Genomic DNA, 17,414 nt, shown 5'->3' with positions numbered 1-17,414 from the left:
GCTACTGATTTATTTGATTTACCAGCCCATGTAAAGGAGGGTTATTTTTGTTTACAGTCTCAATCACACACCACTAGCTTGTCATTCAGGATTGTTTTGTGGTGTGTCGAGTATATTTGTGTTGAGGAGATCCAACACCTATATGAAGAGCTGTCCATAGTCTCTAACATAATTTCACCACAAGATGGAGCAGCGTTCCATTCTAGCTCTTCTCTCACAGCTGTGTGACTGTCATAGTATGTGCACATGGAGAGGTGCTCCTGCGTGGCTATGAAATTCAGCCAGTTATGCCTTAGCATCTGCAGGACTTTCCATCCATCAAACTACACTTTCGCATCTGGATGACTTTCCATCCATCCAGTCCCAGTTGATTTGTGTTTGTGTCGGTGTGGATATCTGGAAAGCAGCAGCACTGTTACAAAACAAAAAAAAAGGAGGGGGGGGGTTTAACTTAAAAAACTTTCCTTTACAGTAACTGTTAATCATGACTTTGGCTTTTCTTTGGAAAAGAAAATGATATCATTTGAACAACACAGTGATGTAATCAGTCAAAACCCCAGAACTTGAACTTGTTTGGGGATTACAATATCTACAACATGTGAAAGATAATCAGCACGATTGTGCTAATACTAATACTAATATACTATATAAGGCATATATTGTGTTACCTCTCTCTCAGCCAAAGGTCCATTACATGTTTGGGTGTAAAAAGCTTGGGTTATGTGTGCAGACTCGTCTGGGCAAAGGCAGGCTGATCCAGACATCTGGCTGCAGTTTTGCCAGTCTCCTTGCTATGGGGAGAGTAGTATAAAAGCTGTCTCCCCTCCGCCCGTAGCCCATTTCTCTATCTGTGGTCTGAGCAGAAGGGGAAAGAGGGATGAAGCTCCTGTTTGCAGCTGCTTTTGCACTGTTTGTGCTGTCTGCTTTTGACCGGGCAGACGCATCTGCCTACGACAAAATAGTGGCCCACAGCCGAATCCGGGCAAAGAAAGAAGGGTAAGGGAAAATTCATTTGCAACCAATTTTATTCATATTTAATACCAAAATAATTAAAACAGTTAAACAGTTGATGAAAACCTAGTTAACTCTACTAATACTAGTTAACTATTTACCAACCCTATTAATGTTAAATATTGTAAGCTTTTCTTTTTGACAGTTCCTCCACCCCCCTCCCCTCCCATGTAAATTACAATGTAAAAAATGTAACTTTTAATTCAAAAGAATAAAAAGTCTATTTAGAGGACCAGAAAGAAAACATAAGCTAATACATAGATAAAATGTGTTTTTAAGAACAGTGTTGCATTCCAACATTTCTGTTTATTTCCATTCATCGTGTCACTTCTCTAATGACTGGCATAAATACAAATAGTAATAAATTAATGATGATACAGAATGATTCATAAAAATGTCAGTTTAAAAGGCTATTTAAAAGTCAGTTACAGAAATGAAATAAAACAAGAAAAGCATTAAGTTTGTAAAAACTACACATTAGTGCCCTATATATATCAATTAGGATTTTCCGATGACATTCAGAGAGTGTGAATGCTTTGCCTTTTCCCTTTGTGGTTGATTCAATTTTACTCATGACACTGTTCCCCCCTCAGACCTAATGTGTGTGCTCTCCAGCAAGTCTTGGGATCCAAGAAGAAATACTTCAGCACTTGTCGTAATTGGTACCAAGGCGCCATCTGTGGAAAAAAAGCGTAAGTGAAATTTTTTATGACTTTTTGGGGACCAGCTAATACCCTGGGGGTTAGAAAAAATCTGGATAACTGAATGTTTTCAGGGGTGGTCAGAGGTGAAAGGCATGGCAAATGTCACATCCAGTTGCCATTGCTTAGTAATATGGCAACATGAATGTCATCAACTTTTTTTTTTCCTCTTGGATTAATGCATCTACAGCACCGTGTAGATCACAGTGCAACTCAAGGCACATTAACCTGAGAGGAAAAAAAAAGAAAGATATTCCACTGGATATGACAACTGTGCTGCCTTCTTTGCATGTTATTTTTTTAAACCGTGCATTGCCTTAATATCTCTGTTTCTTCAATGGTGGTTTGAGAGGAAAAATGTAGGGTACAGTGCAGAGCCTTATCTAAATTGGAGTAGATCATTTGTGTCATTTTCAATTAACATAAAGTGCAGAACTGGCTTGGAGCATTTAAGTTGAGTTGCAGACAGGTTTCTTCCAGTCTATAGGCCTACTTTTTAACTGCATCTTTCTTATTAGGAGAGAAAACTAGTTTGGAAAAAAAAAAGTTTAGGCGGGAAAATCTTTCTCAAGGACAATACTGAGCAGGCTTCGGCAGCCATAAAACACAAAGCATAGCATGAAACAGTCTCAGCTTCCATATTACATTTACTGACTTTCTGGAAAGAGAAAACTCCAATAATCCAAAAAGTTTTTTTGGTTTTGGAAACCATCATACTGAACCACAAACTTTGATTCATCTTAAGAGTACAACTCGGTTTCCATTTTCTTTTTTCTATGGTCAGTCGAGGAGTTTGTGTGTTTTGTGCAAAGCAGATCGCTCAAGAGAGTTTCGCATGCTGCGGACACCAGAGCGATCCATCCCTCAGTACCGTTGGTCTAACAGTGGCGCCTCATTTTAAAGTGTGGATCTAAGCCAGACCTAATGCTCCTATCAGCGGTCCCGCTGACTGTACTGCGCTAGTCACTTCTGCTGCTCTTGCACTTTTCAACCCGTGGAAGCTGAAGGGGAGTCTGTGCTGGGGTATTCTGTGAACTCAGCCACCCATCTCAGAGAGCACCCTGCCAACCACTGTGCTACAGAGCCGTGTATTCACAAACGTCTGTTTTTGATTTAGTCTTTCTTGTAGGGTAGTGGAGTATGAAAATCTATCTAAAAACCAAAGTCGGAGTTTAGCCAGCCCTCGTGCATAATTTGTCTGTTGGACTTTAGTTTAGGCAACAAAAGCTAAGGATAATAGAAGTTTTGCTTAAGCTTATAAGCTTAAGACAAAACAAAGAGAAGTGGTTTATGGGTGGTTTTGAGCTTCTCATTTTGTACAAGATATTCCCAGTTGTTACATGAAGTCTAACACTGGATATGTAAACAGCTTTGTTGAAATGCAGTCTAAAACATCCAGAGGTTGGAGGCACAGAGTTTGCCCCAGCTGATAATCCAAGGTGGTGGTGGAGCCCGGGATGGGGGATCTAAGCATTAAATAGCCTTTAAAAATGTACCCTTTTTCCTCTGAGGGAGAGCACACAGACTTAAAGCTGCACTTTCTATTGTTTGTGCTTGTAACCAATTCTCACAGGCTGTTATGCTTCATGACCAAGTTAAATTTATTTAGCTGACATCTCTGTCAAGTCTCAGACCTGTCCTGATACATGCCATTGTTACTTCCAAGGTCATACCAGTGTGCAGTGGATAAAGGGTTCCAATTAGGTTAACAGAGCATGGTGTTAACTGAAGTGAATTGTGTTACAATTTACTGAGGATGAACTAGAATAGCCCAAAATTCCATTACCATGTTGAATTGGAAATTCTGGGAGCTATATCCTACTTGTTCAGGCAACACAATATCAGCTCACTGAGTCAGTCAGAAAAGCCTTGCTCTCCTCCATGTGTGGGAAAGATTGTTTGAGATGTTGCCTGCTAGCTCAGCATCTGAAGACTGGGGTGACATCATCACCTAGGTTAACCATCTAACCTCACTTTACACACATACACACACACACACACACACACACACACAGACGCATAAATATGCGTGTGTGCACACACACAGACACACACACACACACACATACACACAGTCTGCACAATACTTTATAGCCCTGCCAAACAGCTCTCTGACCAGGTTTTGGTCCATTGGGTACAGTCTGTCTGTAGATGTAGCATGAACATAGCAAGCCTTTTAACTCTTCGTTCCGCTCCTCCTGTCTGTATTAAAGCTAATAGTTATGGAAGCCTCCTCCAGTTTCCTATGCTGAGACTGCCTCCCACGCAACCCACTGCCACTCTGGCTCCGTCCAGATGCTCTGATTTGTGTTCCTTCTCGTCTAGTCGGGGGTCCAACTACTGTGCTGTGGAGCATATGGAACCACTTGCTGGTGTGGTGGTTTCCCAAGTCTACAGCCCACTAAGCCCCATCTCCATCCAATTTCCCATACACTCCACTCTACCCTGTACCTCCAAAGAGGCCTTCAGCCAAGCCCCCCCTACTATTTGCTTCAGTCACACACTCTGTCCATTGTAAGGCTTGTTTCAGATTACAGTTTCTGTTTTTTCATTCACTTCCAGGAGACTGCCGGAAGGCTCCATTCTCTTTGGATCAGATTTGATTTGATTAGCTTTCTTCTTCTGTTGTGCATGTGTGTGTGTGTGTGTGTGTTATATTTCTTTTGTTTCTAAATCTAAATGTAACTGTAAAGTCAAGGTGAGAGGGATCAATCTAAACTTTACTCCAAAAAAGCTTTGCTAAAATGAAGCGCAGTCTCAGGAGTTTTACTGCTAATGAGCTTGTTTTTTTTGTTTTGTTTTGTTTTGTTTTTTTTTAATGGAAACGGTTTGTTTTATTTAAATGTATGAGTTATTGTTTATACTGCAGTGGTCTGAGCTGAAAGTGTATATTATGACAGAGAACTTTATTGGCACCAGTCACGTATCAGCCATAATGGATATAAGAATTATTTCTGGGTACTTAAGGTCATAATATTTTCCTCATGTTCTCATAGCACTGGTATTTGCGCTAAAGCTGAAGAATATTACTGTTTCACCAGATGCTAACTGTTTTGGTATCAGTCAAATTATGCCTTTTTTTTCCTTTTTTATCCTGCTATGTTTTGACCTTATGAACCTGATAGATATATGATTGTCAAAAGACTATGTGTGTTAGTATTTGAGTTAACTGACCATTAATTTACTTTTTCAATTAATTTTAATTCAGTCGTGATTTCAGTTGGATGTTTTGGACCAAGAGAATACAGTACCAGCCACTTTCTGCAAACTGCTGACTCAGCGTTTCCTGGCAGTACTGTTGAGCATTTCCCCATCCTAACCGGGATCTCTCACTGGGTGGAAATTTGTTTTTAATGCACTATGTCAAAGCCAAAACCCAGTGTTCCTGAACCCAACCAAACCTCAGGCATGGTGTAATTGTTTAGCTTCAAAGATCAACTTTTAATGTGCTAATAACATGGTAACAAAGTGCATGGGGAAAAGCCTTTGGTTCAACCTCTCGACCACAAGGAATCTTTGCACTGGTCTGATGGTTAATGAATCCCATATGTTGCATGCTTGAGTGAGCTTCTTTCAATGGTGTCTGTGAGGATGCTTTAGATTGGAACTATTACAGACTGTTGATCAGTACAGATATGTATGTGCTTTGTTACACCACAGCAGTGGTTTATTTGTTATCTTGTGAATGTAAGTCTTTCAAGTTAACTCAAGCTGCATTTGTTTGTGTACTTCCTATGCAGGACTGTCCTGTATGAGTGTTGCCCTGGATACATGAAGATGGAGGGCATGCGTGGGTGCCCTGCAGGTTAGCACCTCGCAGTAAAAAAAAAGAAAAGAAAACAACAACAACAACAACAACAACAACAACAGAGCACATGTGGTTGCCTTTAAAATGGAGCTTTTCTGTCATTTACAAAATGTTTGAAGGATAATGTCATCCAGCAACAGAAGCCTAAAATTATTGTCAAGCAATTGTCGGGACTTTGTCACTATTATTTAAATTTCAAAATAGATAAAAGTGAGAGTTATCTGTCAGAATGAATGGTCAAATACATAACTTCTCAGATCCACGTAAGGTTTAAAATGAACATTAACATAAATATAAATCGGCTACAATGCTCACAGCATACAAATATACGTTAGGTGGCAAAAAGGTTACTACAGGTTATTCAAGTGCTTACCAAAGCGGGTCACCATGGTAACATCTGCGTGGTCTCTCATTTAGTTGCTCCCATTGACCACGTATATGGTACTCTTGGACTGGTCATGGCGACGGTAACACAGGAATACTCTGCCTTGTCGAAGCTGAGAGAAGAGATAGAAGGATCCGGATCTTATACCTTTTTTGCCCCTAGTAATGATGCCTGGGATCTCCTGGATCCGGTACTGCATGTCTCCTCCCTCTCAATTCAAAGAAATGGCCTTGCATTGTATTTGTTTGTTTGTTTGTTTTCATGTAGTGGTAATTTGTTGTTTTTACTGATTCCTGCTTACAGGAGGTGAGGAATGCACTGGTGAGCAATGTTAACATTGAGTTGTACAATGCTCTGCACTACCATATGGCCAACAGACGTCTCCTAACCAAAGACCTGAAGAACGGAGTGACCATCAAATCAATGTACAATGATTTGGAGCTACTCATCAACCATTACTCCAATGGGGTAAGAGCAGAAAGTTTTTAGCATTACAAGAATCCCTCAAGATAGGGTTAAGGAAAACCACATGTCACCAGAGTTTTTGGCTCAGAATTTTGTGATTAGATGAACCAGTTTGACAGGGCTGTTTTGGCTAAGTTTGCTTTGCTCTGCTTTAACACAGATTGTCACAGTCAACTGTGCCAGGATCATACACGGTAACCAGGTAGCCACCAATGGTGTTGTGCACGTTATCGACCGGGTCATCACTGCTGTGGGCAACACCATTCAGGATGTGATTGAAGTCGAGGATGAGCTCAGCTCTCTCAGTGTAAGTATGCTGAATATCAGTCTTCCTCATCCACTACTTTTTTTTTTTTTAGTTTATTACTGGTGTGGAATGGATCTTACCAGTCTTTTGAATGTGGTTCTACTCTTTTGCAATTTTACCTGTACTTTTATTCGTTCATCTCATCTCTCTTCTCCTCTTCTCCTTTCCTCTGCTATATTCAGCTCTACACATGTCCACACAGAATTATGTATTTCGTTACTCCCGTTACCTTTGGCCTTAATGTTTTCCTCTGTTGTGGCTCCAGACTGCTGTTCTGGCCTCTGGTCTAATGGAGAAGCTTGGGCAGCCAGGCCACTACACTCTGTTTGCCCCCACCAACAGAGCCTTTGAGAAGCTGGACAGGGATGTTCTGGAAAGAATTATGAATGACAAGGCAGTCCTCCAAGGTAAACCCAAAAGTCAGGCTGGGAGCTCCATCACCTCTTCATGGTACACCTTTCCCAAACAGTGGGAAAGTAAAGCTGGCATGAGAGTCTGTTATGGGGCCAAAGGGAGATACTGAGACCTTGTATTGATGGCAGACCAGACAGAAAGTGAGAAATTTTTTCATCTGTAATGGGTGGGTGGAGGGGGGGGGGGGGGCACAAAACTTGCCCAATGCCATATTTGCTCTTTTGAGTCAATCGAACTTGGCCTTATATAGAGAACAGCTAGAGAGGAGCCTCTTTACCAATACAAAACAGATGGACTTACTATAGTTTGAGATGTAGATCTGGAACTCTTTGGCACTTTGGCAAAAGTACAGAAACTACAAACCAGGAGTAAGGGTCGACAGAAGACCGAGACTGAAATATAGTTTCATTAGAAGCTACGAGAAAGGAAATTTGATCATTTTCCACAGCTCAGCAGTTTATTACTGGATAAATGCTCTTGTACTTCACATGTTTCCTTAATAATCCACATTACTTCTCAGCTCATGTAGACTCCTGTATCCTCAAGGGTTCACATTAAAACATGTTTAAAATAACCTTCCTTTCTAAATGTTACATATATTTGAAATATACAAGTAGTTGGTGATGATTCACTTCAACATTATCTTAGCATGACTGAAACTAAGAAAAAAGTAACTTTAAACATATTTTTAAAACTGGCTAGATCCTGCTAATATTCACAAACCATTTTAGAAGGCAAATGTCCTCCTGTTTGTTTTGATTCCATTGCTTTTGGTTGCTAGTGGATAAAACCAATATATCATTGAATTAATTACTGTGGAAAGTAGCATCGAAATACAACGTCTTTTCCTCAAGTAAATCCAGGCCACAGCTGGCTAAACCTGAATATGCTCTCTCCAACACACCTGCATAAATCCATAAAGTTTTGAAGCAGTCCAGCAGCTGGAGTATCCCTTGCCATACAAACTGCAGTGGGATAGGAAACAGACATATGGTTTGCTGTCCAATCAGAATTGGCAGGAGTGCAGTCACAGCCCTTCTAATAATCCTATATCAATCTTATATTTGCCATTTGTGACATCCAATGGCAGACTCATAGGATGGTCCTTGGGATCCAGTGGATCTCCTGGTTCCGTGTCTTCAGTGTACCTTTTGGTAACATAATAAAAAAAACTGATACCATAAGAACACTCATTTAGCTGCAGCTGGGCCAAGGTTTATTTCTCCAGGTCATTGGTATATTTTAGCAGGATCACCAAGGCCTAAGAAAAAAAACAACATTGAGGGTCCACTATCACTGCCCCTTTCTCAGTAACCCAGTTATGACTGAAATGAATAGGAACAAGAACAGAAATACCAATGATGAATAAAAGTGGGATATGGCACTCAAACAGGTCCAAATAAGATTATCATGTCATCATGCATGAAAAACCTAATGACTGACAGGACACTAAAATGTTCTATAGTGAACTGATAGTGTTTTTGTCCCTCTAGCCCTGCTGAAGTACCACCTGCTGGACTCTGTGCAGTGCTCTGAGGCCATCATGTCCGGAGCATCCTACGAAACACTAGAAGGCCACAACATCGAGATTGGCTGCGATGGAGACAGCCTGACTGTGAATGGCATTAAGATGGTGTTGAGGAAAGACATCGTGACCACCAACGGTGTCATCCACCTCATTGACCAAGTGCTTCTGCCTGACTCTGGTATGCTAGCTTTTCCGCAAAACAAACAAACACACAAACAAACAGACAAAAACCAAGATGCCACAGCAAAGAAATGTAGTTTGAAAAGAAGAGAAAAAGAACCAAGTGAAACTGACTGATGTCCCCAGGCTTACAATTATTTTAGTTATTCCATATTGTCAAATACTCCTGTATGTTGTAACTCTGGTCATTTGGATGATGAATTGTACCTTAGTATGGATTCTGTAGATACTGAGAGTGGTGTTTTGTCTCTCAGCTAAGCAGGTGATGGAACTGATTGGGCCATCCCAGGCTACATTCAAAGACATGGTGTCCGAACTGGGCCTGGCTGAGGCAATGAGCGCTGGTGTGGAGTACACACTTCTTGCCCCTAATGATGTAGTTTTCACTGGTCAGTAAATCTTCATCCCAAAAGTCTGCAAAAAACTCTGCCTTATTCACTCTGTTTCCACTCCCTTTCACTAGTCTCCTCTTTCTTTGTCTCTCACACTCTCTCTCTACCTCTTTCTGATTCTGTGTTTATTTCTCTGCCTATCTCTCCCTCTCTCTGTTTTGCTCATATATTTGTGCTCACTTACTCTGTCCCTCTACAGCCTTTGACTTGGCAAGATTCCAGAGCTCCAAACTGGTGCAGTCCAGTAAATGTGGAAATATATGATTCAGTTGCTGCTAGGCCATGGAAAATAGTTCTGTTTTATTTGCGAGCTGCCTGAGTAACTGACTAGCGGGATATATACAGATGTAATGTAGATGAACTGAGAGTTTGGGAGAAAAGTGCTTTTATTTTGTCCTGTAAAAGCTCCGGGTGTCTGTCATATCTCCCTCTGTGCACATTTCAGACCGCACAGGTTGCTGCCACAAGTTAATGCCTTATCATGTGTTTGTAGTGTATTTGTGACAAATGAAGCTGGAACACATTAATCAGCTCAGTTTTATGGGATAAATCATCCTTTTTTACTGGGATTGCAGGAAAAAGTACAGTGCCCAAGGCTGCAATAACTAAAGGTTCTGTCTGGAACGGACATTCCACAAACTTTTCTCTTCAAAAAACCTGCCAAGTTTCAACATGTTTTAGCTATACATTGCTCTCGTCAGTCAAGTGGGCTGATCTTAATTAAATTTACTTTGTACTTTGAGTTTAATTCAGCATCCTGCTTTCTGAATTCTAAAATGAGAATTATATCAGCATTGCATGAGTTATTTGTCGGTAGCTATATTCTCAATAAATCTTGGAGACCTTGTAAGGATTAAGTTTAAACCCAGCCTGTTACTACAGTGCTTGCCATGTAAAATGCATTGTTAAGACACCACATGACACCGATAACATCATTAACAGTTATGATTCCCTGTATCTTTAGGAGCCTGTGTGAATATGACTCATAGTAGAATGGAGACCGTCATATAGATTATGCATATTGATTGGGCTATTAGCAGGTGAGGTGTCTGGGGAGAGATGATTTATTTGCCTTTGTGTGAACGACAGAGGAAGTGATGTCCATGGACCAGAGCATCCTCAGACTCATCTTGGAGAACCACATTCTGAAGGAGAAGATCGTGCTGAGTCAGCTGTACAACGGCCAGCGTCTGGAGACTATTGGAGGAAAGCTCCTCAGGGTTTTCATCTATCGCACGGTGAGTCCTCTGAACCTTCAGCTGGCCATGAACTCCTCTCATTCTTCATGCATGCTTCACTCCTGTTTTATTTGCTCTGTCGTGGAGTACTGACCCATGTGAGTCCAGCGTCCAGTCCAGCTCATTAAGGCCCAGAGGTTAGCTGACTAAAAATGTGACTGATGGACAGATCACCTAAAACTGAGGAACACTAGCTTAGACCATGACATGGTTGTTCTCACTTGGTATGGGGTCAAAAGTTGAAAGTGTCACATTAAAGCTATGCCACTCTGTTTTGCACATAATGGCAGTATGAAACATGTCCATATAAAGTCAATTAATTCCTGATTCCATAAGGTAACTGAAATGTTTAAGTGTGTTATACGCTGTCATTAAAACCTAAAAAGTTTTTGTTGTGAGAAATCTAGAGAAAGAAGGATGCCCAATGTAATTGTCTGGTCTGTACTGACATGTTAGAGTTCTTCCAAATGAATGGTCTTTTGTGTTTACAGGCTGTTTGCATTGAGAATGCCTGTCTGGTCAGAGGCAGTAAGGAGGGCAGCAATGGTGCCCTTCATCTTCTGAAAATGCTGATCAAACCAGCAGATTCCACCATGTTCCAGTTACTCACAGAAAATGGAAATTTCAGGTAAAAACCCAGAGAGGAACAGTAATGCAGAAGTGTCTGTAGAGTGAGACAAGTTTCTCCTACACTGATGTCTCTTTTGTGGCACGCTTACCTGATTTTAACTGTCACATGGTTTTGCTTAAAATACATTCAGCTGTTGTGCATTTAGACTGATCTTATGAGACTCTCCAACATGTTTAATGTATTGCCGCATATCATGGTGCCATTTAGACAATGCAAAATGTGCATAATGCCATTCCATACAAATGGAACCTGGTCAAGAGTTATCAACATGATGTTGAGCGTCATGACGGAAAGCTGACACCATACGTCTGTGGCATGCAGGATATTTTTGTCACTGATGGAGGCAGCAGGGTTGACTGACCTACTGAAACAGGAAGGAGACTTCACCCTTTTCGCGCCCACCAATGACGCATTTGCAGGCCTCAGTGAGAGAGACCTTTCATTGCTGAAGAGTGAGTCTCAGATACTGTCCTCTCACTACATTCTAACCTCACCCGCTCACACTGTTTCAACATATTCATGCATCTCTTTTATGGAAAATGAATGCGGAGGCATCAAGGATTTCATTTATTTATATCAACTCTTCAATAGTATGTTGTGAAATATGCGTGATTTCTCAGGTCTCAGGTTGTCTGTGTTTTCTGACCAGGTGACATTAATGCTCTCCGTGCCATCCTCCTGTACCACTTCAGTAATGGTGTGTTCATTGGTGGTGGCTTGGAAACGGGAGTCACCAACCTTCTGAAGACTCTCCAGGGCAATAATCTCAGAGTTCTATACGTAAGTAAGCATGGACTTTATCAGGAGAGCTGAAGAACCAATTCCCTGAGAACCAAGTTTTGACAGTAAAAAATTATTAGTGGCATTTTAAATGAAATGCCTGAGGAAACCAAATGCCTTTAAGTAATGTGAGGTAAAAAAAAATACTCTCCAGCATTTGGGAATCCATGAATCTTCAACTGATGTCATGTGTTCAATGTAACATATGAATGAATGAATAAAAGACCAAGTCTTTCAGTGCATTTCACTCAAACATGACATGTTCAAGGAACGTGTTCACGCTCAAGGAATTTTTACTCAAAAACTGCAGAAAATGATTCACGTGTAAATTTGTTGTTGAGGGAACCGACAGCAACATATCAAAAGAAGACCAACTGAAGGTTTTACATCTGAGTGTGCAGAATCTTTCTAATGTTTCAAAATTGAAAATGTCATAACACATTTTAAGACCCACCATGTGAATGTCAGTTTAAACTCAATAAGGAGGATGCAGCTGCATAACTGGCTCCAAAACAAGAAATATCAGAAGATAGATACTGACTTCTGACAGTGCAGGATGGCAAACATGAATTAAATCACTTAGTGTAAGACCTGATGGTAGATATTTATTGACAGAGGAGCATGATGGGGGAAAAAATGATTCATGTATTCTCAGAGCAGTGCTTCCGGGGACTTGAGTTGTCAGGTAATTCTTAAATGGAATACACAGATAGGTTAAACCTGTACAGTGATAACCCAGACATAGTGGTTTTCTTTGACAGGGGTTGTGGCTGAAGCAGGATATTATGTATAATATATTATATTATAAATCCAAAACCTTACAGTAATTGTGGTGCCCTCACTATGACCAATAACATACTGCTCCAGGACCATTTGTCTTCTCAATGCCTTAGGTGCCACATGAGATATGATTTCAGCTTAATGCCTCTACCTACATGGAGGAGAGAACCTGAAATAGCTGTGCCTCCGTCACTCCCTCTACGGTGAATATATACGTTGTTCTTCTCATTTCTGTGCAGGTTAACCAGAGCATGCAGGTCAACACTGTTAAGGTTCCTGAGTCTGACATCATGGCCTCTAATGGAGTGATCCATTTTGTCAGAACGCTTCTCTACCCTGAGGGTAAGGTTTGCTGCCCAATGGGATTTTCAATACTCCAATACTCACTCCAATACAAAAATCCAATACTCACTATCAAATTTTGAATGCTTACGAAGTGCTGTGTTTGTTTGTATAGAGCTGCCTGTTGGAAGCCAGGATCTGCTGGCGGTGCTTAGAAGGCTCATCAGATCCATTCAAATCAAGGTACCATCCCAGGACATGCCCGAGCAAAGCCACATTAACCACAGCAGCTGGCCCCTGTCCACAGTGGGGCTGCTGATCATGTTTAGACACTTTTTCTTCAACACCTAATGGTGCCAACATTCAGATGATATTCATTTGGAAGCCGCTTTCAAAGGCTTTAGTTATAATTAGAGTGTGATCATGCAAGATAAAACATGAAGGCACATCAGCCAGTTAAGAACATAGCGCCAAAAAAAACTTGCACTGAGTATAGGCAACAGCGGTTCCGCTCTGTATATTTACACTGATTTTGGGATTCTTTTCACAGTATGTGGCGGGATACAGATATGAAGAAATCCCTCTAACATTCATGAGTAAGTTTGTCTGAGTAAACTATGTTCATGGACTTCTAAATGTGCTTACCCCTTTATATATACAATTTTTTGCTGTTGTACATTGTAGAAATGATGTTACATTTGGGATTTAATTATGCCATACTTCTCCATTATTGGCCATAATCCAGGGTCACTCCCTCTCTCTTCTCACTGCTCTGTGGTAGACCCTGTGGATAGAGGTCTATAGAATTACAGTGTAGGAAAATGAGAGGTTGGCCTCAAATGTATCAGAGAGACTGTATAGTAGCCTGAGGTGACTGTTAGCCAAGTGAAGAACTTGGTCATTGAAGATCAGAGGAAAAAGAGAAAAATGAAAACAAAAAAAAAGATGTGGTTTTATTGGTCGTCATCTTACTTGTGTGTAATTTTTTTGTTCTCTGTTCTCAGAGCGGATCATTACTCGTGTGATTGAAGAAGGTATGACTATCTCATGTCCATTTCCTAAAATGGATAATAATTTCTCACAGTCTCCAACATAAGCACCACAACACCACACCTATATTTATTACCCCTCTGGTCATTCTCATGTTTTTGGTTACAAGACTTTGACCAAGACAAAACCAGTGTTCTGCATGAGCTACTAAAACAGCGCATTAATTGAACGTGTTCATTTTTTCAGTGAACGGTGAATGTGAACATATCTGTTTGCAACTTAAGAAGGTGAACTTGAGCGTCATTCAGGTTCGCGCAAGATTCTGAATCCTTGGGTGTTGTAAATCACAGTGCATGCACACATGGTGCACTGTAAACAACACTGGCTAGCTTAACCATTTTTTTGCAAAATGGCGAATGCAAGTGGCAGTTCAGACAACGCAGCTAGCAGTACTGCTGAAGCCAGTTCATATGATTATTTGAAGTTTTATGAACAAGCCAGCACAGATTCCGATGGAAAAATCACACATTTTTATGCAAATTGTGCCTGCTGGGTGTGAAAAAACAAGTCTAAGCATCAGCCACATCGTCATCAAATTTTTAGGTTCCTACAAGGTGGGCAGGATATGTGTAATTAGTTGTTGCTTTTGTTTGAAGGGTATTATGCATGGTTTTTGGTAGGTGAGTAGTGAGTACTGAGCACATTGGTGTACATATGCATGCACATGAGAAAACAAAGGAATTTATTACTTTATTTGCTTTTTCACTTCCACTAGTACAATGAACGTGCAACTTATGAACGTACAAGTATGCACAACCAGTGGGAAGTGGCAATGATTGGAGGCTGGGGATGGATGTGTAGGAGGAGGTTCTACTGAAAAAGATAAGCTCAGAGCAGCTCATGGAACAAATGAACTGGGACTGTGAACTTGTTCAAAATTCAAAATTGTGAACTAATCTGAAATTTAATCTGTGTGAACTGAACCTTGAGCTAGCTCCTGTGAAGTGTGAACTTGCACAACACTGGATAAAACACTGTGCTCCTTTTTGAAATACACATTGCAAGATTTAGACAAGATTTTAAAAAGACAAGTTTTTAAAGTGCATCTACTTAAACACCCTAGAATATAGAATGTTAAAATACACAGAGAACAGCATGACATCATGAATTATTCATAATGAACAAAGCTACTTATTTTTAATGTTTCATGAATATTCATCGAAATGTAGTTTTTACCTTGCTATTTGTTACAGTCTGTAGCGGTATTACTGTGCATGTATATTTTTGATAGCCCCTGATGTTACCAAAATCACTCGAGTCATCCAAGGACAACCCAAATTCACAAAGGTCACAAGGGTTATTGAGGGTGATCCGGAAATCACAAAGGTTACCAGAGTTATTGAAACTGACCCCCAGGTCACGAAAATCACAAGAGTAATCTCAGGTATATCTAATGCCTGTTTCTCACAATCTCAGATTCTTATTCTTGTATTAATAGTCTATACAGACATGTCTTAAATTAATTATCTGTATCAATAATGACTTCCCACCCTACACATAATGAACACAGTAATAAAAATAGATATTTAGACATGTTTAGATATTAAGAATGATTCATGCAGAAATATTGTACATTAAGTAGTAATTTTAGTAATTAGCAAATTGTTATTTTAATATTGTTTTAATTTAATTTTATTGTTTCAGTGGAATTTTAAATGTAACTTGTAACTATGTTGATTATTTTTTATATTTATTTCTCTTTACAGGTCCACAGTATTCAGTTAGCAGTGGCTCCTCCACTGTGGACTTAGGTAACAATGTTATGACTTAATCTCTGCTTTTTTGGCTGGCCACACAAGGCGTGTCATGAAATACTCCCCCTTTTTGTATTTTATGAGTTTCACACAGTACTGACGCATGACTTAAAACATCTTCTTTTTTCCCTTTCTTTCTCAGGCCCAGAGTACTCAGAGATCTCCACCATCGAGGGGAACACCCAGTTTATTGACTCAGACTCTGAAAGAATTACCAAAATGATTCAAGGTCAGCTAAAGATTAAGCATCACTGAAAACAGTTTTACAATGTGGTAGTGACTTAAAGATTGATATTTTGTTTACTAATGTTGTTGTTTGTGTACAGGAGGAAGACGAGTACCTGGCAGAAGAATCCCAGGTAGAAAAAAACATTCCTGTTTTGTTGTTGTTGTTCCTGTCTTTTTTTTTTTTTGCTCTGACATGGACAAAAATGTGATATTATCAGGGTCCTAAACTTTATCTCAGCCTCGTCTTGGTATATCTCAGTCATCAAATCCTGACATGGTGAAAAAGCAGTTTTTTGATTAATTTTATGGGAATTTGCCAATAATTTACACAAGTACGTTTCTGCTCCAGAATGTTCAGTGCAGGCTGTCATTTCTCCTATTTAATTTTCATTTTCAGCAAAAGGTCTTGGATACAATTTGTTTTTCAAAATGCAACAAATATACTTATATGAGTGGAAAAACTAATGGTTAAAGTTTGAATTTGGGTTGGGGTTAGGGACACAGTTGTTTTTACTACATTTCAAGCACAGGAAAGTAACATGTATACACAAGCACAAGGGGTTTTTTTTGTTGTTGTTGTTGTTTTCTTTTGCCAGGGTCATGAGATCTGTCTTTACTGACTAATGATAAAATTCTGTATTGATGGAGCTGTTGAAACACAGGCCACAACAGCTTGAAATGATGTATAATGTGAAAACTCCTCCTTTGGTTTTCATTTACAGCTGGATACAGGAGAAGACAGTGAATTGTCTAACAGAACCATGGAAATTCAGCATGAAAAGATAGAATGAGCTAAACGAGCAAAACGTGGCACTACAGACACAAGGCTGTCACGTCTTCAGGAAAAAAACCACTCGTCATCATGGGGCTGTGGACCAGCTGTGGATCCAATCAAAACCACATGGGTTAAAAAAAAATTGCAATTAAAATTCGTTGCTTTGCTTGATGATTATAATTTGTTTTAACTGATTTGATTAAGTGGATAAAGAGAATGTGAGTCATTTATGTAAATATTGTAAACATTTGTATGGATTGTGGATGAGTATGCTAGCTAAGAGTGTTACCCATCCCCTCTGAAAAGTGGATCCATGCATTGCCTTGTTCAGCAATTATATAGCAGTGTTTCAAGGGTTAAGACTTACCTCTGCATGGATCAGATTTATTGGTGCTCATGTTCAGAGAGAATATGCTTTTTCAGTTTAAAAAAAAATTAAATCTATTTGCAACATTTTGATAAGAAACATGAACTCTGCCTAATTTCTTCTTGACTTTCTCTTTCATATTTCTTTCACTTTACTTTTAAAAAAATCAAATATTTTTATATATATATATATATATATATATATATATATATATATATATATATATATATATATATATAAACTTTCTTTAACTTGATTTGACTGTTCCTCATTGTTAGATTTTTTCTTCACACCTTTAGTGTTTCCTTCTGAAATTCTCAATAAATCTTCAGGCCATT

At 39.6% G+C, this 17,414-nt stretch overlaps 1 protein-coding gene across 1 annotated transcript; it reads left to right on the top strand.

Annotated features, from left to right (window-relative positions):
- The first annotated feature begins 877 nt into the window (after window positions 1-877).
- Window positions 878-16,679, top strand: postnb (periostin, osteoblast specific factor b). The gene is made up of 22 exons (XM_030778152.1): window positions 878-996; window positions 1,605-1,703; window positions 5,453-5,517; window positions 5,938-6,095; window positions 6,209-6,373; window positions 6,531-6,677; window positions 6,943-7,084; window positions 8,585-8,797; window positions 9,054-9,188; window positions 10,281-10,429; window positions 10,921-11,057; window positions 11,382-11,512; window positions 11,710-11,840; window positions 12,860-12,962; window positions 13,078-13,145; window positions 13,453-13,498; window positions 13,907-13,936; window positions 15,184-15,336; window positions 15,659-15,703; window positions 15,849-15,935; window positions 16,033-16,065; window positions 16,657-16,679. Exons 1-22 carry the CDS (start codon window positions 878-880, stop codon window positions 16,677-16,679), a joined length of 2,379 nt encoding a protein of 792 aa, XP_030634012.1.
- The last annotated feature ends 735 nt before the right edge of the window (window positions 16,680-17,414 follow it).

This window comes from Chanos chanos, chromosome 6 (genome assembly GCF_902362185.1).
Source record: "Chanos chanos chromosome 6, fChaCha1.1, whole genome shotgun sequence".
Taxonomy (NCBI): domain Eukaryota; kingdom Metazoa; phylum Chordata; class Actinopteri; order Gonorynchiformes; family Chanidae; genus Chanos; species Chanos chanos.
Note: the sequence above shows the minus strand (reverse complement) of the source record. Positions and strands in the feature narration are given on the sequence as shown.